Below are 25,875 nucleotides of genomic sequence, written 5' to 3'. Positions count from 1 at the left end.
GTTCCTCCTACCAGCTTCCTACTCCCTCCACAAACACTCCAGGCCCGGGCTCTGTACAATAGGCACTTTATTAGTGGTTGGAATGCAGTTAACACGCAAGAGTGTGCAGACAGAACGGGGGGCCTGAGGGCTGGCGGGCAGGCATGGGAGACTGGGACCCCAGGCTGGGTTTCTCCCTCTCTCGGATGCTGCCGTGGTGCTGATGAGCAAAGACATGAAGTCAGGGGCGGGGGGGGGGGGGGGGCGGGTATGGCGAAGGGGGAACTGGGAAACCAGGTCCCCAGAGTTTAACAAATTTGGCAAAAGGATCCTCAAGGTGAGGTGAGGGGGCAGGATGGCCTGGTCCGCCCACAGCATCTGCCCCCACCCCTTCCCTGACATTGTCGCTTGCGTGGATTCAGCTGCTTTGTCTCTTACAAAGAGAGCTGTGTCAGTAACTGGCAGAAGAAGGGGGAAACTGGGCCCAACTCCTCCAGCAGGCCAGCAGGTTTCCATTAAGCAGCTATTAGCGGACTCCTCCCTCCTGCTCTGGTCTGTCCACACCGGTGCTCTCAGCGGCCCTCCCCCGACAGACCCACTCCCTCTCCTTCCATGACACCCCTGCTGTGGCCTCCCATGCCAGCAGCCACCCCCACCTGGTCACACCACTCCCACCCCAGCCACGCTGGGCAGGGAGGGGACGACAGAAGGCACTCCTCAGCTTGGCCCCATCTCAGCCGTGGAGACAGACAGAAAAAAGCTAACAGACCCTTTAATGCATGTCCAGGTTAAAAAAAAATAAGAAAGAAACGCGTGTGGCAGCCTGCGAGGCAGCTGTTCAGGCGTGGAGAAGGGGCTGGGTCCCGGCCAGAGCAGACATGAGTGAACGGGGGGCCTCAGGAGCCGGAGCTCACTTTAGCCATCACTCTCGCAGACACAAACGCTGCCCCATCGCAAGAGGGGAACAGGAAGCACGAGGCGGCCCACAGAGGTCGGGCCCCCCCTGCATGCCAGCCATCAAGATACCTCACCGGACTTCTCTCCATCCGGGCCAGTGAGGGCTGGAGTGGCCTGTGCAGTCTTGGGGCGCCGCCATGAAAACTCCCAACTGCCCCCTGGCATAGGGAGGAGAGGCCCCAAATCCTCCAGGTCCCTGGAATCCAGTGGTAACTGGATGGTTGGGGGGTGGAGGGGAGGCGGCAGTGATAGGACTTCAGGTGAGCCCAGGGGGCCAGGGGTTCTGACCCAGCTGCCGAGCACCCAGTGTGAGACTTTTGGAGAGGTGGGGGGAGAGCGGGGGCCTTTAGGACTCGGCCAGCTTCTTGTTGGTCTTGTTCAAGAGCCTCTTGAGGTTGGGAGACATGAAGTAAGGCCTCTCGGCTGAGCCATCATTCCTCTCCAGGTCCTCCACTGCGGAGAGAGGCCCCAGAGACGGTGGCATGAGGGGAGCCCATGGGCAGGGGCCTCTGGGGACAGGGCAGGAGGACGAGGGCCACAGAGAAGCCTCAGAGGGTTAGGAAGCAAGACACACTGGGACCAGAGAGGGGCAGGCTGTGGTGGGCTCGGAACGGGACACGCACACACTCCCCACACTCCCAGGCAGGGTAGCCCCAGGCCCGCATGCACCCCCGGTCTACAGGGAGGAAACGAGGAGGCCTGCCTGGCCCCCACGCCTCCCTCCCTCTCTACTCCTCGACTTCTGCCCGCTTCCCCTCCTCCGCACTCCCCTTCAACAGGATGTCTCTCAGCTCGGGCGACATGAAGTAGGGTCGCTCCTGAGAGCCGTCATTCCTTTCCAGGTCCTCACCTGGGCTCCCCCCAGGAACCGGCAGGGGGAAAATGGGGTGGTCAGGAAGGGAGGGAAAGAGGGAGGCAGGGAAGAACAGGGAAGCCAGCAGGCATGGAGTAGAGGAAGAGAAAAGAAAAAAACAAAAAACAAAAAGACAGATGGAGAGACCAGAGTTAGTAGCAGCCACAGATCCCCCCCCCCAACAAAGCCAGAGACTCCAAAGCCGAGGGCCCAGGGGCACAGCCTTCTAGCTGCAGCCTGGACCAGGGGACAACAGGATGGAGCAGCTCCAAGCGTAGGGAGGAGGCCGAGACAGCATGCCAGGGCCCTCTGACGCAGAACAGCCAGTCCCCAGGGAAGCTGGGGGCACCTGGCCGCTGAATACATAGCCCCATCAGATGTTATGCCCAGAGGGGAGAAGGCAGTCAGAGCCCGGCAAGGGTTGGGTTGAGGGGTCACTCACAGAAGCAGAGGAACAACGTGTCCACACACATGCCGTAGACACTGAAGAAGCCATGGGCAATCAGGTAGGAGCCGACGATCACCGTCTAGGCAAGGGGACCCAAGCTGTTTCCATCCCAGCTCTTACAGCAACTCCCACTCACCACACCCTCCCAGGCTCGGATCCTGTCATTCCCCTGCTGATAAGCCCTCCTAAAATAACATCCTAAATCCTACCATTCACTCCTTGTTTTCTTCAACCCCAGGGCCTTTGCACATGCTGTTGTCCTGACTTAAGTCTAGTTTGTGTCCTCTTATACTTCTGCTTTCAGTTCAGACATCAAGTCCTGAGATACCACCTCCTCCAAGAAGCTGTTTCTGACATCTAGACCAGTTTTACGCTCTCCTAGCCCTGCATGCCTGTCCTCTGAAACCTTCGTCTGGCTGCCATTTTATGCATGTTTAGGGAATTAAGGCATAATGCCCTCATCCCCACTAGACTGTATCTGTCCCACTTATGGCCACACCCCCAACAATCGGAGACTCACAGGGCCTTGGCAGGTATCTGATAAACATTTATGATTGAAGCAAGTGGACCATAGAGAGATTAAATAACTTGCCCAAACTGACTCATCTCAGAGAGAGCAAATAGAGAACTCAGATAAAAATCTAGGTCATTGGGCTCCAAGGCCTGCACTGCTCTCAGAGTGATGACATTACCCCTTCACGGCCCCACCACCTCCGTCCCTGCCCTTATCCCCAGCTCCCCCCCGGCCCCGCCACCAATCTCCTCACTATTCCTGGCATAGGCCCACCTCAGGGCCTCCGTATTTGTTGATCCCTGTGCCTGGAGGTTCCCTGTATCTCCTTCAGATTTTAGATCCGACATCACTTCCACAGTGAAGACACCTGGCCTTCCAGGCCTGCCCAAATCCTCCCCCACAGGCTCTGACGGTTCCCTGTAACGCTCCCCTGTGGCACAGATCAGGGATCAGTTTGTAATCACACATCCATCTGCATCATTATTCGAGATCTATTTGCCTCTGAAAGGTAAGGTCCTCTGGAGGGAAGCCCTTCCTCTACCGCCCCAACCCCCCCGGGGGCCTGCTACACAGTAAATGCTTACTACATGTTTGCTAACTGAATAAATCATCAATCCCCCACCTCTGACCTCCATCCACATCTGTCTAGTAAAAAGAGACCAGGAGACCCCAGTACCTCCTTCTCCCTGGACCCCCACCCCATCCCCAAAGGTCCATACCAGTATAGGGACCCAGTAATAATTGAGGGGTGGTGCTGTGTCCTGCACAATCCTGATCCGGTGGGTGAAGAAAAAGAAAGCCAGGATCCCTAAGGAGAAGGAGGAAACCAAGATGGATGAGGGTTCTGGCTAAAGGAAGTGCCCCCCCCAATAAGACCTCAGAGAACATGGCACCCGTCACGAAGAAGATGTGGGGGCCCAACAGCACTTCACAAGTCACCCCAGTGGCTCCCACAGCCCCACGGGCTGGCCAGCGGCACTCACCCACGCTACCCACGATCAGAAGCTTGCCCAACAGGAAAAGGAAGTCGGTAACTTTGTCTAGGACGGCCACTCTGCAGGGGACAGTGAGGAGCAGGCATGAAGACGGGCTCAGGGACTGGGGGAGGAGGGAGGCAGCCCGAGGGCCGTGCTTTCCCTGACCTGATGATGTTTCTCATGAGCAGGAAGAAGGCATTCCTGGCTGAGGTGCAGAAGTTGGTGCCATAGATGGCAATCTGGAGGGAGGAAGGGGGGGTCAGGCCCACTGGCTGGGAATGACGGTTCCTCGTACCCAGCAGGAGATGGTGGGCTGGTTCTGGGTCCCAGGCCTCCTCACCATGATGTAGGCATTCCTGTTGAGGAATCTGATGAACTTCTCCAGGCACCAGAAGCAGCATTTGAGACAGGTCATGAGGAACTTGGCAAACTTGTTCTCGGCAGCTAAGAGAGAAAGGAGGGATGCAGAGGTGAGGGGAGACTCCCCGGTAGGGACACCCCACCCCACCCCACCCTCTTCATTACACGCACACAGTCCAGCATTCCCCGAACCCGCCTACCCAAAGAGACAGGGGGAGGAACTTGATCCAGAACCCCCGGGGTCCTGCCCCTCACCCAAGTAGGAACCAACCGGGCCCAGGACTCTCAGCCCAGACCCCCAGGAAGGGCCCTATCATGAAGCCTTTCAACCCAGCCTCCAGGCAGGAACCAATCACAGCCCACACTACTGCCCTGGCCCCGCCTCCCAAGCAGAAGCCAATCCTCGCCGCCTCCTTGGCTCCACCCCAAATAACAACCAATCCCAGCCCCACCGCTGCCAAAATGAAACACGCCTCAGCCCCGCCCTTATCTGCACAGACAGATCTTAGCCTCTTCAGGAACCAACGGGGGCCCCGGTGGCCCCGGCCTCTTGGTTCCCACCCCCCCCACCCCCCAAAAGTAAGAACTCCACCCAGTGGGCTCCCTCAGCCATTCCTCCACCTCAGGAACTAATCGCTCAAACTCCCCACCTCCGCCCTCCTCACCCCAAGTAGAAACCACAGTCCCATGGCCTTAACACCCCCCTCACCCGCCAATAAACCAATTCCAGATCTGCCCTCAGCCCGGACCCCACCAGCCAAAGCCAGCCACCGGCGGGCCGCACCTTTCAGGCGCTGATCCAAGTACTCGAGCATCACTCGGATGATCTGCACAATGGCCAGAATGAGGGCGCCAAACGCCAGGGAGCCTGTGTGGTACCTGAGGGCCAAGAGGGGGGTCAGTGGCCGCACCAAGGCTCCTCCACCCCATCTCGCCCCCACCCCCCACCCCCAGCCCACCCGGAGGCCCACCTGAGCGCCCGACCGAAGGCAGAGAAGAGTGGGAAAGCAGGCAGGTCATCTGGCTTGTGCAGGGCCCAGTAGTAGGAGGCGAAGGCCCCAGCTAGCGTGACCTGGCCCAGGGCCAGCACAAAGTTGGCCAGCCAGAAGAACATGAAGGCGTTGAAGATCTGCAGGCCTAGCAGGGCCCGGTGGTAGCCCGACTCACCCCCGTAGAAGGCGAACTGGCAGTGGGCACCAGGACACAGGCGGGATTCATTGGAGGAGGCGAAGGTCTGTGGGAGGGGTGCAGAGCCAGGTCACGACATAGGGGCCGAGGGTTCAGAGTGGGCTCTGGGCATCAGGTCTGGGTCAGACAGACCATGGGGTGGGACAGGAGTCATGGGAATCAGAGGTAAGTCGAGGGACTGGGGGTTCTGTATAGGGGCTCCTAAAGACAGGACCGTTGACTCCATGGGGGTGAGACAGAATAAGCTATCCTGGGGATCAGGGTGGGGTCATGCGTCAGGAGAGTGGCCACGTGGACAGGAAAAGAGTGGCAGAGATAGATCAGTACGAGGACCACAGGGGTTAGGAGAGGGGCCTGTGAAAGGCCAGAAAGGGGTTCTAGAAGTAAGACCTGGCCATCACTGGGTTAAGAGAGGGGTATGGGGCAGGAAATGAAGTCAAGGGGAGAAAGGTGGGTGGTTCAGTATTCAGGGTGGGCTGCGGGCTGCCAAATGGGATCTCTTCCCCTCGGTGCTTCCCACATACAGCACCAGGCACACAGCAGGCACCGAATGTTTGCTGAATGATCCTCAAGTGGGGATGAGAGATTTCAGATAGTCTGTGGACTGCCAGGGAAACAGCTGACCCCCACCTCAGGGTTGCAGGTTTTCCCAGCAAACTGGCAGGTGCCATCGTCAAAGATCTTATAGACGGCTTCGTTGGAAGTGGACAGGAAGCTGGAGGTCCGTTAAGGAAGCTGAGGTTTGGGATTAGGGACCCCGGTGGCTGGTGAGAAAGGATCCATTCCCCCACCGGGTTCTGGCCCTGCCCCCCATGTTGCAGGTCACTCCCAGGGCAGTCTGGCCCTTGTCCACCCCCGGGGCCAGGGATCCGGGTCTGAGGCTGGATACACAGCAGTGCTAGCCCAGTAGGCAATGCAAAGGCACAGCAGGAAGAAGGTGACCAGTGGGTACAGCAGGGAGCACATCACGTATCCCACAGCCCTGGGGAAGAGCAGAGACACAGGCATCAGGGCCTGAGCAGCCCTGGGACCGCCCCGGGCCAGCCCCGGGCCACCCTGGCACCCACCTGCTGGCTTCTTTGATGAGCGCAATGGCGATGAGAATTCTCTTCCGCAGAAAGATGAGCAGCAGGATGATAACGGCCTCGAGGATGCTCAGAATGATCACTGTGGGCGGCAGAGCGGGCCGAGTCTGCCAGCCGCCCGTCCCCACTCCCTCCCAGGCCTCACCGGGGGCAAGATGGGGGGGGCTGGGACTCACTGAAGGCCATCCATGTCTGCCGCAAGTGCAGATACACGCGGAGGTCTGTCTGGAAGCCAAGGTCCACCAGGGAGATGTCGGAGCCCGCCTCGCCCCGCAGCCGCATGTACTCCATGTAGCAGTGAAATATGCCTGCAGAGGGGGCCAACCTCAGCCCAGCGGACGCCCCCCCAACGCTGCAAAGCAGGTGGGAGCACCCCGTGTAGCAGAAGCAAGAACAGAGCTGATAACGGCTGCCGTCGCTTGCTCCTGCCTCCGAGGCTTTGTAGAGATTGATTTATTTATTATTTGTGTGACAGAGAGAGAGAGCAGGGGGAGAGAAAGAGGGAGAGAGAGAATCCCAAACAGACTTCCCACTGAGCACAGAGCCCGATTCGGGGCTTGATCCCAGGACCCTGAGATCATGACCTGAGAGAAAATCAAGAGTCAGATGCTTAACCAAATGAGCCACCCAGGTGCCCCACCTCTGAGCCTTTGTACTTGCTGTCCCGGCTGCTTAGTACTGGATTTCTCACACCTTCCTGTCTCTACTCAAATGTCACATTCTTTTTTTTTTTTTTTTTAAGATTTTATTTATTTATTTGTCAGAGAAAGAGCACAAGCAGGGAGGAGCGGCAGGCAGAGGCAGAGAGAGAAGCAGGCTCCCCACTGAGCAGGGAGCCCCGTACGAGCCTCAATCCCAGGACCCCAGGCATCACAAACCGAGCTGAAGGTAAACGCTTACCTGACTGAGCCAACCAGGTATCCCTCAAAGGTCACCTTCTAATGAGACCTTCCCAATTCACTTCTCCCGTTTGGAATCACCGCCCCTCACACTCAACCTCTTATCCCTTCTCTCTGCTTGGAACTTCTAGAGGGTTTTCTGGTTTATTATTTCTATTTCTTTTTTTTTTTTTTTAAAAGATTTTATTTATTTATTCGACAGGACAGAGACAGCCAGCGAGAGAGGGAACACAAGCAGGGGGAGTGGGAGAGGAAGAAGCAGGCTCATAGCAGAGGAGCCTGATGTGGGGCTCGATCCCAGATCGCCGGGATCATGCCCCGAGCCGAAGGCAGACACTTAACGACTGCGCCACCCAGGCGCCCCCTATTATTTCTATTTCTTAAGATTTTAAGTAATCCGTACACCCAACATGGGGCTTGAACTCACGACCCAGAGATCAAGAGTCGCAGGCTCCCCTGACTTAGCCGGCCAGGCGCCCCCTGGTTTATTATTTCTTGTCCATCTTCCCCACACCCCTGGGACCTAGAAAACTGCTTGGGCACACAGGCGCCGATCCAGGCTTGATGCACACATGCATAAATGAGCGGCTGAATGGGCTGCCAGGATGCTATGTGACCTGAGGTTTTCCCTGCCACCCAGTAACAATGATCTGTGGCTGGGGACGGAGGATGTGGGTATTAACATTCAGTGGGGTGGCATTAGGGATTTTCAATATTCCTCTTAGCTCTTTGTAGAATAAAATTGTAATTTTAAGTAAAAATTTAAGTAAAAAAAACAGGGGCACCTGGCAGGCTCAGTCGGTACAGCATGCGACTCTTGATCTGAGGGTCGTGAGTTCGAGCCCCACGCTGGGTGTAGAGAGGACTTAAAAATAGAATCTTAGGACCGCCTGGGTTGTTCAGTCAGTTAAGTGTCTGCCTTCGGCTCAGGTCCCTGGGGTCCTGGGATTGAGACCCACGTCGGGCTCCCTGCTCAGTATGGAATCTGCTTCTCCCTCCCTCTGCGCCCCCTACCTCAGCTCATGTTCTCTCTTTCTCTCTCACTCTCTCTCAAATAAAATCTTAAAAAATAAAATAAAATCTTAAAAACAAACAAAACCATTTGCCTAAAATGCCAGCACCCAGCTAGAAACCGCCACTAGCATGAATATTTTAATATCTATGTCCTCACACCAGGCTGCCTGTAAGACATCTCTCCCCCTGGAATGTTTATCTGAAGAATCAGAACGCGAAGCACTGGGTTTTGTGCATTGCCTCTGGGTTTCCCAGGCCTGAGAGCTACAGGGCCCTCCCCCCATCTCGTCTATACAGTTTTTCTCATTAAGCCTCCTAACCAGTAAATACTTATTATCCCCACTTTATAGAGGAAGAAATTGAGGCACGGGGACGTTGAGTCACTTGCCCAAGGTCACAGAGGAAGGAACTGGCAGAGTCGGCATTTAACCCCCAGCTGTCCGGTGCCAGAGCAGACATCTTTAACCCCTGCGCTAGGCAGTCTACTTGAGAATGCTGTCTGATGTAGATAAAATCCAGATCCAGGTCCCACCTGGAAGGCTGTGATTTAACTCACACCCCATCGATAAACACCAGAGTCGTTTCCAAGTGCTACTCCCATAAACAATGCTGAGATGAACATCTTCGCAAATAGGCCAGATGAAAGAGAGATGGCTTAGGACAAGATTCCTGATGGCTACTGTCAGGTCAGAGAGCAGAGGCGTTTTGCAGACTTGGGGGGGGGGGGGCGTACCATAGCCCAGCACCAGAATCAGCATGGTGACCATCACCCAGACCATGACGCCGGCCAGGAAGCGCAGCAGGACAATGAAGAGAAGGCTCAACAGCATGGCGATGACCAGGCCACTGGGGACAAAACGGGGGCATGAGCAGACGGCATCCTGTCGCCAGCCCTGGGCTACACAGACTGGGGGCTCCCCACTTACATGACTATCCAGTACCAGGAGACCGTGTAATCTTCAAAAATCCGCATGGCCAGCTGCCGCGCCTCCAGGACCCCATTGGCCTTCCTGGGGACAGGCACACAAGGCTCGTGTCTGAGCCCCTCCCTGACCGGGCCCGCCCCGGAAAGTAGGACCCCCGATGGGGCGGGCCGGGGTCCTCACTTGGCGCCCTCCACCAGCTCTGTGATGTTCTTTCGAGAGCCGTGCCCATCCTCATAGGTCGTCTCGTTGCCCACCATGAGGACCCCCTTGTGGGCGTGGATGGCTGGAAAGCATCGCCGGGCCACTGCGGGGAGCAGGGAATGAGACCAGTCAGGCTGAGCCCCTAAAACCTCTCCACCCCCCACCCCCCGTTTCCGGAACCCCAGACTCACGGGGTTTGCTGGGGATGAGGACAGCAGGGCAGTCGCCATCCCGAAGCACTTCAGCCACACCCTAGCAAGAGAAGGAGAGGGTTTCACGCCCCAGCCCAGCACCCTCCACCTGCCCCCTCCCTAGGCTCCCCTCACCTTGTTGGTCTGGAAGCCAGGCACACAGAACTGCTTGTAGTACTCAAAGTCCTGTGATCTGTGAGCGTTCAGGTAGGTGAGGTAACGGTCGGGGCATTTCTCCACGCAGATCTTGGGGGGCAGGAGGCAGGGGTTGGGTGGGATCAAGACAGACACCCAGTCCCCACACAGGACAGAGGCCCCATCTCCCATGCACCAGGGAAAAGAAAGGGCTGAGAGAGGACCTGTCCCTAGAGGGAGAAAAGGACCCGGTGATGGAAAGCAGGGGTAGCAAAGGAGATAGGAGAGCGGCCGAATTACCTGGGGGGTGGGACACTGGAATTCCAGCAGGACCAGAGGGCTGGCACACTTCACAATGTTGAAATAGAACAGGTAGGGTTTGTTCCTGGGGTTGGGGAAGGGAGATGAAAACTGTCAAGATTTCTCAACGTCCCTACGTGTGGCATCTATGCAAGCAACGACGGTAGCAGCAACCCCGAGCGATTCCAGCTCTGCCTGGTGGCTCATCTAACCATCCCAACAGCCTCATGAGGGTGGGACTGTGCTGAGCCCCATTTCAGAGATGAGGAAAATACGGCCCAGAGAGGTTGGGACACTTGTCCTAGCTCACACAGCCAGGGAGTGGCACAGCCTGGACTGAACTCGCTTTTAGCTCACCTGTTTAGCTCACCCCGCCTGACATCAGATCCAGGACTGTCTCCTCTCTGTCCCTCCCCTAAACTGTGAGCTACCAGAGGACAAGACTCTTAATGTCTCCTTCAGTGCAGTGTCCTCAAGGCCTAGAACAGCGGCTGGGGATGGCCGGGAGCTTTACAAATACTTGTTGACTAAATAACGGAGGGATGGAGGTGAGGGAAGCCTAGAACCTTCTCCCCAGTGCTCATGAAGCCGTCCTGCCCACACCTCTCCAGTCCCACCAGGCCCCAAAGAGCCAGACTCACGCATTTTTTGTGCCCTTCTGCCCGCAGAACTCGCCTCGGCTATCAGTGGGGTAGATCACCTTTCGAGGGTCCCCATGGGTCCAGGCTGTGGAGGGATCCAGGGATACTGAGGTACGGCCATTCCTCAGCACCAACCCCATTTCGGCCCTAGGGCTGTGGCTTATCCTCCCACCTTGGATCCCCAATCCTGTGCCCTCCTCCACTCACCTATGATGCCTACAGCCACGTAGCCCACAATGGCCAGGAGGAGGAACACACAGCAAATGATGTCTGTGCAGCCCCTGGGGAACAGAGAACAGCATCAGGGTGGGAGCCTTGGGGCCCAGTTTATCACGGACCCCATCCTGCCCTGCACACACACCCACATTCATGTGTTACTTGGACACATGTTCCTTAGTGGTGTGAATGCTGTACCAAAGAGCACATACATTTTAGTTTTTTTCTTAAAAAGCAAGCGCCATGCCCAGCACCGGGCTGGAACTCACAACCCTGAGATCAGGGGTCACATGCTCTACGGGCTGAGCCAGCTAGGCGCCCCTTACATTTTGTCACCTACCACTACACTATTCTTGAAGCAGTTGGCCACAATGTTCAGCTCTCCGTTGACTGAGAGAGCCCACTTCCCCCCACCTTTAATAGCAATAGGGGATCAATGGTTTTTAAATTTTAAACTATTTTTTTAGAGATTTTATTTATTTACTTGAGAGAGAGTGAGAGAGAGAGCACAAGCTGGGGGAGAGGCAGAGGGAGAGAGAGAAGTAGGCTTCAGCTCGGGTCATGATCCGAGGGTCCTGGAATGGAGCCCCGAATTGGGCTCTCTGCTCAGTGGGGAGTCTGCTTCTCCCTCTCCCTCTGTCTACTGCTCTGTCTACTTGTGCTCTCTCTGTCAATTAAGTAAATAAAATCTGTTTTAAAAAAATTCATATTTTGGGGCACCTGGGTGGCTCTGTTGGTTAAGTATTGGGCTCTTGGTTTCAGCTCAGGTCACGGTCTCAGGATCATGGGATTGAGCCCCAAGTTGGCTACAGGCTCAGCACAGAGTTTGCTTGGGACACTCTGTCTCCCTTGCCCTCTGCCCACAGGCATGCTCACCGGCGTGAGTGTTCTCTCTCTCAAATAAATAAGTAAAATCTTTTTTAAAAATTTCGTATTTCCAAATTCCCTCCAAAATACACTGAGCCACTTAGATTCAGAGCAGCATATGTGCCAATCTTTCTAATCTTTGCTATTCTGTGATGGGGAAATTCTATTTGGTTATTGTTTTAAATCTCATTCCTTCACCAGTCGGTCAATTTGCACACTTCCCCATAGCTTCACTGTCTACAGTATTTCTTGTTCTAGAAATTATCTCTTCCAGTCTTTTGCCTGAGTTTAAAAATTCGTTTGTAAAGACTCTTTGGGGGCGCCTGGGTGGCTCAGATGGTTAAGCGTCTGCCTTTGGCTCAGGTCATGATCTCCGGGTCCTGGGTTCAAGCCCCCAGTCCTGGCTCAGCTCCTTGCTCAGCAGAGAACCTGCTTCTCCCTCTCCCTCTGCCCTCCACTCCTGCTCTCTCACTCTATCTCAAATCAGTCAATCAATCAATATCTTTTTAAAAAAGACTCTTTGTATATTAAGGAAATTAGTTTTTCAATTGTCAAGTAGCAAATATTGATCACCAGTTTGTTGCAGGGCAGACGTGGTGGTTGGGGGGGGTAAAGAAATGGGTGGAGGTAGTGCTAGCAGAGACACACCCCCCCCCCCCCCCCCGGAACCCAGAGCCCTTACCTGTGGTAAATGGGTCCTTTGAAGGTAGGGTCATACTTCTGTGGTGTTCCTGAAAATCAGCAAGATTGAGCAGGGTGACCAAGAAGGGGCTGCGAGATCCCCCCCCCCCCCAGAAGCCCCTAGGGGTATCTCTGGCCCAGAGAAGAGTGAAGTCCAGAGACCCAGCGGATTTCCTGCTTCACCCCACCTCCAGGCGGCCACACCCCAGCCCCCAGTGCGGGCAGGCCAAGCAGGGGGAGCAGGCGCTGATGGAGAACAGCCCCGAGTTATCACCTGACGGCCACCCACTGGGGAGGGGGCAGGACTGGGGGCCACCCACTGAGGAAGGGGCTGGACTGGGGACGGAGAGCCGGGGAGGGAGGGGAGTGTCCAAGGTGGGATCTGGAGAAGGTTCCTGCAGGAGTACAGGGGAGGGGGCTTACGAAGACAGGCCCTTCAGTGGACGGGGTCTGGAAGGAGCTCTGAGAGGCAGCTCCGGAAGAGGACTCGGGTGAGGGGCTACCCGCAGAGACCCTCACTTCTGCTCCCCACTCTTGCTCCCGGCCGGGTCTTCCCGCTGCGCCCTCCGAGTGGCCAGGCCCGGGTGCGGGAGGGGGGCGCTGCCTACCGTGCTTCCCGTAGTAGTGCTGCCGTTCGCCCCCCATCCCCGCGGGCGCCCTGCCCCGGCGGCCGTCCGCCTGCTCCAAGCCCCCTCGGTCCCGGGTCTGCAAGCGCGGGCGTCCCGTGGGAGGGACGGACGGACCGACGGGCGGCGGCTCCTCCCAGCCCGGAGCCAGGCGGGGCGGCCCAAACCGGTCTGACCGGACCTAGCTGCGCTGCAGCCTCGGGACGGACTGGCCGACGGACGGAGGGAGGGAGGGACGGAGGGGGCCGGGCGGGGCGGCAGCTGCTCCCGCCACTCACCCGGCGCCCGATTTAGCCCTCTCCGCCCCCCCTCCTGCCCAGCCCCCACCCGGGGAACTCTGGCTTCACCCCGCGGCCCCGGCGCTCCCCCTACGTCCCAACCAGGCGACGCCGCCTACCGCACGTCTCAGCCCGTGAAGGGCGCCTCACGTTGCCCCATTCTCCAGGTATGGAAACTGAGGCGCAGACGGGTAACTCTAGATAGAGGCGCCGCAAAACAGGCAGATGGCTGAACCCCAACTCCCGAATATAGAGTATCTGCGCTGAAAACTTTCAGGCCAGTGGACGCGTTTTATTTCAGTCTGCATTTTTTTTTTTTTTTTAATGAAATGCCAACAGAGAAACATTGGGAGACTCCCTACAAAAACCCACATCGCTAGTCTCTTGAAGGCTGGCAAAGTGGGCCTGGCAGCCCACATGCCCCATCCTTGCCTGGCACTGCCCTTCATGACCCCCAAGGCTAGACACCTGAGCTCACCATCCCTTCACACATCCTAGTTGTGAATCCTGGAGCCACTGTTTTGTAGAGCAAGTATTTATTGAGCACCTACTGGGTGCTGGCCCAGGGCCGCGCACTAAGTACGGTGGCAAATGAGAGACCCAATGTTGTGGGTCTGTTCTTGTGAACCTGACACCCTAACTGCATGGCCCTAGATTCAAATGCTCCTTCGGCCCTATCCAAGCCAGAGGACAATTCAGCTACTGTCTTGCCTGCCCTGAGCCCCCTCAACTGTGAAATGGGGCTGAAGTGTCAAACCAAAACTGGTCAAAGACCAATCACAGGATAACAGGAGGTATACAGTTGGCATGGCAATTTATGCCTGGCATGGATATACTGTAGTCAGTGCAGGGGTGTTTAACTGATGTGGGGGTATAGGTATGGAGGGACCACCAGTATGGGGCACAGCTGGTGTGGAGGCATACAGCCAACAAAGAGGTATACAGTTGCCATGGAGGTGTTTAATCAGTACACAGCGGGGGGGGGGGGGGGTATATAGCTGGTGCAAGGTATACAGTCAGCAAAGAGTTATATAGCCAGTGTGAGGGTATACAATCAGCATGGGGTACACGGTCAGCTGGTTATACCCCCTTACTGTGTTCCCCCACACCAACCATCCACTCCCCAAGCCAACTGTACGCTCCCTCAATCATGCGCCTGTTCTCACTGCACCCCCCCCCCCAAAACTCTTTGAGGCCAGCTGTATACTTCACAGTGCAGTTGATTACACAGTTGGTGCCGTGGCATAGTCAGCAGGAATATATATTCAGTGTGAGGCATATAGTCAGCAATGGGGTTCTATAGTATGGGCACATACAGTTGGTGCTCAATAAGTGTAGCTGCTACCTCAAAGTCAAGCATTCCCTGACAGGGCTCTGGTCACTAACTCAGCTTGTTGCTAGAGGAATGCGCCTCCCCCGAGGGGCCTCCAGCTGTGGGAGCCCCGCCTGACCCCGTGGCCCACAGGCTTTAGCAAACAGGGGAGGTTCAAGGCTCCAAGCCATGCCCTTGGGTGACCAGTTCTGCCAAAGAAACCCTGTGGTTCCCGTGGTCTCTGCCAACCCAAAGGCTGGCTGGTCCCACCCACCCAGTCCAAGCAGTGGACAAAAAAAGCGGCACAGGCTGCGGCCTCTTCCCAGCTACACTAGGTCCCTTGGGGACACTCCTGCAGACTCAGGACTTCAGCCACCAGCTCCCCCCGACAATCCCCCAAAACATTGGTCCCCTGGGCTGTACACCCCTGTGACACCTGGAGGTCTCATGGGCGTCTCACACTCAGCACAGCCACATGCAAGCCCCTGATGGTCCCCAAACTGCCCTGACTCAGGAAAGGCAGCTTTGTCTTCCCAAGCGCTCAGACCAGAAACCTGGGGTGCCTAGCTTTACTTCACACCAGCTCCGCCTTCGGAATCTATCAAGAATCCAAGCACTTCTCACCCCCACCCTTGTCACACAGCTGTGGTTTCCTGCCTGGACCAGTGCAGGCAGCTCCACCCTGCTCTCCCAGCTCCCACCCTCCCACTCCCCTCACTGTCCTTTCCTTCCGTAGCAGCCAGAGAAGTCTGTGAACACCTCGGCCCAGAAACTTCCATGGTTCCCGCCTCCCTCAGAGGAAAAACCCAACTCCTCACCATGACCTATAGGGCCCCATTCGCTCTGCCAGGTCCCCTCCCTCACTCCCCTTCACTTGCTTGTTTCAGCTTCACTGGCATCATTAACTAAACCACAAACTCACCAGGCATGGTCTTACCTCAGGACCTTTGCACTGGCTGTTCCCTCTACCCAGAAATCTCTTCCCAGAGATGTCCATGTCGCTCCACTTCATTCAGGGCTCTGTTCAATCATCCCCTCCTCAGAGAGGCTTTCTCTGACCATCCTATCCAAAACAGCATCCCTTTCCCCTCACCCCATCGCACTATTTTATTTTGTTTTTTTATCAGCACCTGACACATCACACATTTATGTACTGCTTGTTTATCATCTGCCCCCTTGCCTGTTTGCAGCACAAGGGCAGGGGTTTATGTATGTTCTCTTCTCAACTGTTTCCAGGGCCCAAAATAGCACCTGGCACTCAGTGTTTGTTGAATGAATAACCACAGTACATAAACCATTTATAGAGAGCTAAGACTGGGGGCACCTGGGTGGCTCAGTCAGTTAAGTGTCCAACTCTTGATTTCAACTCAGGCTATGATCTCAGAGTCCTGAGATCGGGCCCCTGTGGGCTCTGCACAGCTTGGAGTCTGCTTGGGATTCTCTCTCCCTCTGCTCCCCCCTTCCCCCAGCCCTTGTGCCCAGCTTGAGTGTGTGTGCACGCTCTCTCTCTCTCTCACATAAATACATAATATCTTAAAAAAAAAAAAAGATAGCTAAGACTGAAAGTAAAAACATAGCTTAGAGTTTTCCAGGTGCATGTATTTAAAAAATTAATTTGTGAATTTTATATATAAAGAACTTAATACATGATAAATGTGGAATTTTCAGCGGGTGGGGAAAGGATACATCAATCCATCAGTAGCCTTGATTCCATTAAGAAGGGAAAAAGCTAACTTCACCCCAACACAGAGCAAAATAAATTCCACATGCATTAATCATGCAAAATAGATAAAAACTCAAAACTATTACAGGTATGAAGGGAAAACTCAGGAACATATTTCCACCATGCGATAGGAGGTGAAACCGGTGAGGGTGGAGAAGAGATAAGGGAGCACGGGTTAGTTTCTTGTGTCCCCTGAACGGCAGCCAGACTGGCAGAGGGGAAGCAACCCTATAAGAATGGCTGGTGCCCGGGGCGCCTGGGTAGGTCAGTCGGTTAAGCGTCTGCCTTTGGCTCAGGTCATGATCCCAGGGTCCCGGGATCAAGCCCCCTGTCCAGCTCTGCCTCAGCAGGGAGTCTGCTTCTCCCTCTCCCTCTGCTCCTCCCCTCGACTCATGCCCAAGCTCCTTCTCTTGCGCTCTCTCTCTCACTCTTAAATAAACAAAATCTTTAAAAAAAGAAAAAGTGGCTGTTGCTGACGGAGGAGTATTTTTCAGGGTCTACCTCTGTCCTCATTATACTGGAGGTCCTATCATCAACCCATTTTACAGTGGAGGAAACCAAGGCTCAGGGAGGAGAAGTGGCTTGCCCAGCCACCTAGCAACAAGTAGAGGGTCTGATGGGTGAGTGGGAGCCACTGAGAGTCTTTGAGCAGGAGCATGGGGAGGGGAAGACGCATAGAGAGGTTTCAGCTCTCAGGGAAATCGGTGGCTGTGGATGGGACAGTGGGGCCATGACCTCACTGTGTGAACCTGAGCTGTCCCTCTGTAAGGTGGAACTAAAGGTACAGAGTAGCGCCTGCCGGAGGCTTGGTACTGGTATTGGTATCTCTCAAGAAATACCGCTCGCGTTAACTTTGGCAGCAGCGCGGCGGGGCGGGGGCGGGGGGGGGGGGCGGGATTGGGGGGGATTGGGGGTGGGGCGGCACAGATTGAATACTCCTGGATTCTGATCCTTGAGCCCGATCCAGACCCGCAGGATGAGAACTTGCCCAGTCTCTGCAGGAACACCGCAAGCTAGTAACAGTACAGATGCCCCGACGCCTCCGTGGCACTGCCCTTTACCACGTGCCAGGCACCTTTCCAGAACATCACATGGTTTCCTCCTTACAGCAGCTTAAGAGAGATGGGTCCTGTCCCTACCTCCATTGGAAGGACACAGACACGGGGGCCCCCAGCGAGTCGTGTGCCCGTGGTGAGCAGCAGAGCTGGGGCTACCCAGTTCATGAGTTAGCCTGGGCATGAGCTGCCCGGGGCTGCCGTAACAAATGCCCACCCACTTGGCGGCTTCAAACAACACTATCTTGGGGTGCCTGGATCGCTCAGTCGGTTAAGGTCCGACTCTTGGTTTCGGCTCCGATCATGGTCTCAGGGTCCTGAGATGGAGTCCCACGTCAGGCTCTGTGCTCAGCGGGGAGTCTGCTTGAGATTCTCCCCCCTTCCACTCATGCTCTCTCTCTCTCTCTCTCTCTCTCTCAAATAAATAAATGTTTTTAAAAAAACCACACAAACTTATTATCTTATGGTTCTAGAGGTCAGACATCCAAAGTGCATCTCGCTAGGCTAAAATCAAGGCGCTGGCAGGACTGTGTTTCTTCTATGGGTTTTTGGAGAGAAAGCTTCCTTACCTGTTCTGGCTTCTAGAGGCTGCCTGCACACCCGTATTCCTTGGCTTGTGGCCCCTTCCTCCCCCCTCAAAGCCAGCACGCCCATCCAGCCCACGTCCACGGACCCTGCCACGTCTCCTTCTCTCACTCCCTATTGCCTCCCTCTTCCCTTTATACGGGCCCTTGGATCTGCCTGGGTAATCCAGGATAATCTCCCCATCATAAGATCCTACATTTAATCTCATCTGCAAATTGCCTTTTACCCTGTAAGGTAACACAGTCACAGGTTCCAGGAGTTAGGACGTGGACATCTTTGGGGGAAGGGGACCTTATTCTGCCTATCACCCTGGGTAACCATGTAGACCAGGGGTTGACAAATGGTCATGGGGGCGGGGGAGGTAGAAGGAATCCACCCACGGTCTCTTTTCAGATGACCCAGAACTAAGAATGGTCTTTACATTTTTAAAGGGCTGGAAAAGCATCAAAAGAGAAAGACTTGTTTGTCATGTGAAAATTACATGAAATTCAAATGTCAGCGGCCATAAGTCAATTTTTCTTGGTACACAGCCATGCTGGTTCCTTTTCACATTGTTTGTGGCCACAGCAGCAGAGCTGGGTAGCCAGAGAGCCCGTACATGGCCTGCAGAGCGGAAAATGTTTACTCTCTGGCCCTCTGCAGAAACAGCTTGCCGCCCCCTGGTCTCGAGCCCATGAACCAAGTGTTGAGCCCGATTCTGTGCCAACAGGTTTCACATGCTCTCTTTGTTTTGTGTGTGTGTGTGTTTAAGATTTTATTTATTTATTTGTCAGAGAGCAAGAGAGCGAGCGCACAAGCAGGGCGAAAGGCAGGCAGAGGGAGAAGCAGGCTCCCCGCTGAGCAAGGAGCCCAACGTGGGGCTCGATCCCAGGACCCTGAAATCATGACCTGAGCTGCAGGCAGACGCTTAACCCACCAAGCCACCCAGGCGCCCCCACACACTCTCTCTGTAACAGCCAGGAGTGGTATTATTGCCTGCAAAAGGGCTGGGGAGGTGGACACGCCCTTTCCCTCTCCAAGCTGCCATTTTCCTGTCTGGAGGGTGGAATTAATACTTTCATTTGCTTCGTGGGTGTTGTCAGGACTCAATGCTCAAAAAGCACTTAGCACAGGTCTGGGGTTCAATAAACACTAACCAGGGGCGTGGTCCCATTTGACAGAGAGGGCAAAATGAGGCCACGTGCTCAGACCGCAGAGATGGTGAGGGATGGAGCTCTGTGAATCAAACCAAGGCCCCTCTGACTCCAACCCAGGCCTCTTCTTTGGCAGATACTGAGGGAGGCAGAACTCAAGATGGAACAGTGAGGGGAGAAGGTGCAGGAAAGCCAGGCCAATAGATGAGGCTGGGTGGGGGAGGCAGACTTGGGTCCTGGCCTTGCTGGCCACAAAGGCCGTCCCAGCTGGTGCAGTGGGTGTAGAAGATAAGGAAACCGATCCAGGCCGCTCAGTCACAATGCTGGGGCCAGGGCGTCAAGTGCCACCCAGCCCCCACTGCCTCCAGATATTGGCCAAGTGCCCAAGGCCCACAGCAGCCCAGGGCCTCACCCATGCAGCCAGGCTGGCTCACCCCTGCTTCCCGGAAGTCTGTGCCTCAGGAATGGGGATCCCAGCCACCCGCATGAGTCCTTCGACGAAGAGTTTGGGGGTGGGAAATAGCTTCCGGGTAGGAAAGCCGAGAGTGACTTTCCTGGTCACAATCCTAAGAGCAAAAGACAGAGCACCTACTATGTGCTGGGGACCAAACCAGACATTTATTTCTAGAAGCTCATGTCATCCTCACGAGGCTCTGAGAGTAGAGGGCACAATACAGAAACCACGGCACAGGGATGCTTCAAGACTTGCCCCAAATCACATAGCCAGTAGGAGCTGGGATTTGAACTCCACTCCTGACAACCATGCCCTTGAACTCTATGCTCCATGACGAACCCCCATTCATTAGGCATTTACCATGGACCAAGCTCTTGGCTTAGTGCTGTACCTGCATCAGTTCACCGAACCCAGGAGGCGGCCCCCAGAAAGAGCCAATACTGTTGTTAACCCCATTTTATGGATGGAGGAACCGAGGCTCGGGTATATGAAAGGTTCAGGGACACAAAAGGTACAGGTGGTACAGGGCGAGGAAGAATGCAGCTGGACTGGAGGAGAGGCGATGCTGGGTTCTAGAACCTGGCTGAGAGTCAGAACTCCGCGGTAAGCTTTTCTGTAGATGTGCTTATTTACTTAGCACCTTGATACCAGGTGATTCATGCCTCTGGATAAGTGCTATCACCTCTGGCCTGGTCTCCTGGCTTCTGCCATTGCACTTCATAGAGGCCAGAGGGCGCCTGTGAGCACCTGAGTCAGGCCAGTTCCCTCCTCTGCTCAGAACTCTCAATGGCTCCCATCTCTCTCCCAGCGAACACCCAAGTCCACAGGCCGTGCCCTCTGCCTGAAACATTCTACATGGCTCCCTCCCTCCTGCCTCTGGTCACCTTAGGATGGTGTTAAAATTTTCAACTCTGCCTCCAGGCCCTACAGATGACTCCCACCCCTCTTTCCTGCATTATTATTTTTTTTTTCCTGAGCCCTTCTCTGCCATTCTAAGAATGTCCCTCATTTATCTTCATACCTTGTCTGTTTCCCTCTCCAGAATATCTCCGGGGTCTAGAAACAACCTGGCCCACGGTGCCCGCACAATAACTGTGTGAAGGGAGTTATGAACGGACTCCTTTATATTAGGTAAACTCTATGCTTATTAGGGTTAAAAAAACTTCAACCAGAAAAAGCCTGCAAACTAAGAAAAAATCACTCTCCCTCTCACCCTTGGCCCAGAGCCCAACTTCCTCTCCCTGGTTTCCCTTTCCTCCTTCCAGACCTAGTCTAAGCATACCTTCATAAGCAAACTTGTAGCTGTTTATGGCCCCACACCCTGTTTTGTTACACACACTGTTCCCAACTTTGCTATTTCACATACTAGCATAATGGGTCCTTGTTTCCCATCGAGGAGGTTCCGTAGACCTACTTCAACTTTTTTACAAGGCAACATAGTATCCTACTCTGGGAACAGTACCTTTTTTTCCATTAAACCAGCCTAAGGAACTTTTAAAAATACTGTCTGGATGCCACACACACACACACAGAAATGAAGAGGCTGAGCTCGTTCAAGAGACTTCGTGGTCGTGTTACCTCTGGGATGAGGACAGCTGGCCAAAGGTATGTAAAGGGCTCCTTTACTTGGAAGGCTAAAATATTCCGTGTGGTTAAGGGCTTATTTTTTAATTTTCAGCACCCCCTGCCCCCATAGAGAGAATATACTAATTTTATTACATAAGAGATTAAAATCCTATGTAAAACAACTCTCCCAGGGCACCTGGGTGGCTCAGTCGGTGAAGCCCCTGCCTTCGGCTCAGGTCACGATCCCAGGGTCCTGGGCTCAAACCCCACATCGGGCTCCCTGCTCAGTGGGGAGTCTGCTTCTCCCTTCCCCTCTGCCTCTGCTTGTGCTCGCTTGCTCTCTATCAAATAAATAAAATCTTTTTAAAAATTAAAATTAATAAATAAAAACAACTCTCCCTCTGGGGATTGACTGGGGAGGAACAGAGAACTTTCTGGGGGTAATGGGAAGGTCCTTACTTAAGCTCTGCAAATGTTATTCTGCTAAAGGCCACATATGTAAGATTTTAAGCTTTGTGGTTCACATATCATCTCAGTCACATATTCCTTCTAATTTTTTTTAACAACAATTTATAAACAATGGAGCCATTCTTCGTCTATTGGCTTTACAAAAACAGGCCACAGCACAACAATGTGAATATACTTAACACTATTTTTTTTAAGTAGGCTCCGCCCAGCATGGAACCCCGCACAGGGCTTGAACTCAGGTAACCCTGAGATCAGGATCTGAGCTGCAGTCAAGAGTCAGATGCTTAACCCACTGAGCCACCCAGGCGCCCCTATACTTAAAACACTATTGAGGGGCGCCTGGGTGGCACAGCGGTTAAGCGTCTGCCTTCGGTTCAGGGCGTGATCCCGGCGTTATGGGATCGAGCCCCACATCAGGCTCCTCCGCTGTGAGCCTGCTTCTTCCTCTCCCACTCCCCCTGCTTGTGTTCCCTCTCTCGCTGGCTGTCTCTATCTCTGTCGAATAAATAAATAAAATCTTTAAAAAATAAATAAATAAATAAATAAATAAATAAATAAAAATAAAACACTATTGAAACGTACAAGGAAAAATGATTAAGATGGTATATTTTATGTGATGTTTTTTACCACAAAAAAAATAAATAAAAATAAACTAAAATAATAATACTAGATTAGCCCCTCCCTGGGCATGAGGGGTTTCTGGGGTGCTGGTAATATTTTTGTTCCCCCTGATCTGGGTGCTGATTCCATGCGTGTATTCACCTTGTGAAAACTTCTGGAGCCTCATACATTTAGGATGTTTCCTTTTACGTATGACTTGTCTGCTTCAATAAAAAGTTGAAAATATTCCCCTTGATTGGTTACATGTAAGATCGATTCAACGTAAGACAGTCCATCCATAAGTGCACTATTTTATGTAACTGTGAGAAAACAGTGAGGAAGCTTTCCAGGCACTGACATGAGTAATATCTCCAAGACATATTAAACAAAGAAAGCAACGAAAAAACAAAACAGAAAAACAGAGCAAGATGTGAAACAGCTTTTCATTCATAAGTGTTTGTTGAATACCTGCGAGGTGCCAGGCACCGCAGATATACCTTCAGACACACAGACATACAATCCTGCCTGGAATTAGCACGCTAGAGATTTGCTGATATTTTTGTAAAAGGAAAAAAAAAGCAACCACTAGGTAAAGAAAATGTATATAATTTCCTGTGAAGTTCTAAGGCCTGGACTCCATTTGGAAGCAAGCACAAGATGCTGGAACAGTGATACGTGCCAAGAAGGGTGTGTCATGCTGGGAGAGGGAGCAAGAGGGAGACTTTTCATGATAAAGCTACACTGTCTTTGTATCCTTTGTATTTTGAAGCACGTGAATGCTTTTGAAGCACCAACTTTTGGAAAAACAAGCAAGCAAACAACAACAGCAACAGAAACCCAACTTCCAATTAATAAGTAAATATCCCCTCCCAACAATATTTTTTTAAAAATCAGATGCCAGATCCCCATGGCCACCTGAATTGGACTCTCTAGCAAATGGGGCCAGGGAATCTGCTTTGTAAACAAGCACCTCCCCCCCCCATCGAGTCTATTGTGTTGGGTTCTAGAATCTTTTTCCATGATCATGCCTAGGGTGGGTGGGAAGGATGGCAGTACCCATTGCTGTCACCCATAGGGGCCAGGAGCCATTTCTCTGCTTTGCTCAGTGCTGCCACCTGCTCTAGATATGCTGTGTGCTGAGGAGGGAGCTTCCTGCCCTGCCCAGGCCCCAAGTCTATGCCTAGACAGGGAGTGCTGCTTTTCCATCAGCGCATGGAAAATTCACGTCCCCAGTATGAGGGGGCCCCAGAGGCCTCTTGAGCAGGTACAGCCTACCAGCCACTGTGCAAAATGCTGCCCACAGTAAGTGTGGTCTGCCCAGCCCTGCAGACAAGGATCCAGAGTCTCAGAGAGGTCACCAACTCTCCCATGGCCACACAGCTCGTAAGTGTCAGAACTTTTGATTGAGCCTCGGTCTGTCTGAGGTCACCCCCTAAATTCATGGCAACTGATAGATGGAAAGGCATTGGGACACAAGGGATATGTGAGCGACTCTTGCAACACCATTCCCAAAGGAAAGCTCCTCATTATCTGGCAGGGACTTAGGGGCGCAGCCTGAAGGCCTCAGGATTTTGGTTCTGATGAGAACAGACTATTTACAAACTAAGTGAAACCTGCCCCCCCCCACACACACTTCAAGGAGTCAAGCCAGGTGGCCCCTCTAGAGGAGGTGATGGCCTGGTGGTAAGACCTAGCCGAAGTCTCCACCTCAGGCTTCCTTGTGCCTTAGAGAACCATAATTAAGTAGCCGTGTGGTTTGTTTGCTGTTCCTTCTGCCCAGAACACACTTCTCCCAGATCTTCCAGTGGCCACTGGCTCCAACTCCAGCCCATGGTCACCTAAAATAAACCCAGATGATTCTCCCACACACATGCTGTCCTGTTTTCTGCTCCACAACACTTACAACCACCTAAAATCATCCGTTTATTCAAGGGTTTTTCAGCTTCGTTCACTGCTGTGTTCTCAGTGTCCAGACCCCGCCTGTGAGACGCTCAATAAACACTTGTTGATGGGATGGGCTTCCGGCACCCAGCGCAACCTCTGCTGGGCACTGAGGTCCCCTGAGGAGTGTGGGTCTGGCAGGGCCTGGGAGGGTTTGCTCAGGCCCATCCATGGCTGGCTCCCTTTGGCCAAATTCAAGGCTTGGTGAATCACATCATTGTGCACTCTGCCTGCCATTCCTGCCCCCCCCCCTGCCCCCCGCCGCCCTGCCTTACAGAGACCCAAGATCCCTCAGGTGCTGCCTGCAGGGCCAGGCCAGGACTCCAGGTTGAGATTCCCAGATCAGAGACAGCCAGCCACGCCCAAGGGATGCAGCACCCACACGTGCGGGATCTGAGGCTTGAACCAAACCAAAGGCAAAATGCCCCTCAGAGGCTGGGCCGGCAGCTCCAAGCAGGGACAGGAGTGGCTGGGCGGGGGCCAGGTCCCAGTGTTTCCCTCTGGGCTGGGCTGGGCAGGGAGGGTCCCAGCCTCCCCCATCTGTCTCTCTGCAACCTGCGGAGGAGACAGTCCCTGGTGGAGGCAGCCGGGAGGGAGGCACATCTCTAGTCAGCTTGTTTTTCTTGATTATTTTTGAGTGGTTTCCTGCGCCCTCCCCAAAGCTTTCTGTCTCACAGTTTCCAGGAAGTTCCTATCACACAAGGAGGGGCAGCGGCGCCCCTTTGCCCCAGGGGAGTGCTACGTGGGACATGTGCCCAGCTCAGCCCTGGGACCCAAAATGGAGAAGAGAAAGGAGAAACTGAGGATGATGCCACTCCCCTCCGTGGGAACCCAGGGAAGGAAGTCACTGGAGGGCGTGGGTAGGGAGGAGCCTCATCTTAGCCCCAACCCCTGGGCCCGGAGGCGAAGGCCACCCGCAGAGGTTGGCGGGGAGGGGGGTCCGCGTCGCAGGGACCTCGTGAAACGGTAGCGGGCACCCCCATTCCCTTGCACACGGCCAGGAAAGTTGCTCAATGGTTTCCTGCTTCTTTACTGCCCCCTCAGCGAGGGCGCCCTTCTTTCCGTCCTTCCAGGCCGCTGGCAAGAACTGATGGGCTTCCAACCCCCTCAGCATTCGGTCTGCCCAGGCTTGCCTTAGTTTCCCCATCTCGCCAGAAGCCCGGGACGGCTACTTCTCGGGGGATGTGGGCAGGAGAAAGAAGTGGACTAAGGCAACCAGAACTGGAGGGGGATTGGGGGAAGTCGGGCCCTATCCCTTTTCCGAGCCCCGGTCGACAAGCCTCCCCTCCCCCGCCTGGCATCTGAGCCGCCCAGATAACGGGACCTCCCCGGGCGGAGCATGCGCCGTGCCTCCCGGCCCATCAGCCGGAGGGGGTGCGGGGGCTCCCGGGAGAGGCGACACGAGACGACCCGGCGGGAGCAGGGGGGCGTGAGCTCGGCGCAGAGCGGAATGCTGGGCCGGGCAGCAGGAGAAGGCCCCCAGCTGCAGCTCGGGTGTTTATGATCTCGGACGTACCCTTCCCCCAAGGCCCCCCAACCCAGAGAGGCGACAGCGGGCCAGAGGCGGCTCCTACCGTAGGCTCCGTCCTTCCGCTCGTCCTCCATGGCCGCGTCGGGCGGGGAGGGGAGTCCGAGCCGGAGCGACCCCAGCCCGCGCGGGCGGGAGGCTCCGCGGGCTGCAGCGCCCCGCCCCGGGCCCGGC

At 54.5% G+C, this 25,875-nt stretch overlaps 1 protein-coding gene across 5 annotated transcripts; it reads right to left on the bottom strand.

Annotated features, from left to right (window-relative positions):
* Positions 1-50: 50 nt before the first annotated feature.
* SLC44A2 (solute carrier family 44 member 2) lies at positions 51-25,875 on the bottom strand. Of its 5 annotated transcripts, none has more exons than XM_026481402.4 (22): positions 25,748-25,875; positions 12,434-12,482; positions 10,876-10,949; positions 10,669-10,753; positions 10,028-10,112; positions 9,728-9,838; positions 9,593-9,653; positions 9,381-9,504; positions 9,201-9,284; positions 9,008-9,120; positions 6,538-6,669; positions 6,344-6,443; positions 6,166-6,258; positions 5,907-5,991; positions 5,060-5,322; positions 4,873-4,967; positions 4,069-4,172; positions 3,894-3,967; positions 3,735-3,805; positions 3,471-3,559; positions 2,232-2,316; positions 51-1,786 (listed from the first exon to the last, which is right to left on the bottom strand). In XM_026481402.4, the coding sequence occupies exons 1-22, from the start codon at positions 25,776-25,778 to the stop codon at positions 1,665-1,667; spliced, it is 2,130 nt and encodes a 709-aa protein (XP_026337187.1). In that variant the 5' UTR covers positions 25,779-25,875; the 3' UTR covers positions 51-1,664. The 5 variants fall into 5 exon arrangements, with proteins under 5 accessions (XP_026337187.1, XP_048082810.1, XP_026337186.1 ...); XM_048226853.2 differs by having other exon boundaries at positions 51-1,389; XM_026481401.4 differs by lacking the exon at positions 25,748-25,875 and adding an exon at positions 13,041-13,258.

The sequence above is a fragment of the Ursus arctos genome, unplaced genomic scaffold (genome assembly GCF_023065955.2).
Source record: "Ursus arctos isolate Adak ecotype North America unplaced genomic scaffold, UrsArc2.0 scaffold_14, whole genome shotgun sequence".
NCBI lineage: Eukaryota > Metazoa > Chordata > Mammalia > Carnivora > Ursidae > Ursus > Ursus arctos.
The sequence above is the reverse complement of the archived record's forward strand: the minus strand, read 5'-3'. Positions and strand labels throughout refer to the sequence as shown.

What these genes read in the sequence shown, in the direction of transcription:
- SLC44A2 (XM_057311522.1), bottom strand. Translation starts at nt 25,778, where the DNA reads ATGGAGGACGAGCGGAAGGACGGAGCCTACG. An exon ending in CCTCATCCCCAGCAAACCCC is followed by an intron (nt 9,505 to 9,592) that starts GTGAGTCTGGGG and finishes TGCTCCCCGCAG; the next exon opens with TGGCCCGGCGATGCTTTCCA. An exon ending in TCCTGGTACTGGATAGTCAT is followed by an intron (nt 9,121 to 9,200) that starts GTAAGTGGGGAG and finishes TTTTGTCCCCAG; the next exon opens with TGGCCTGGTCATCGCCATGC.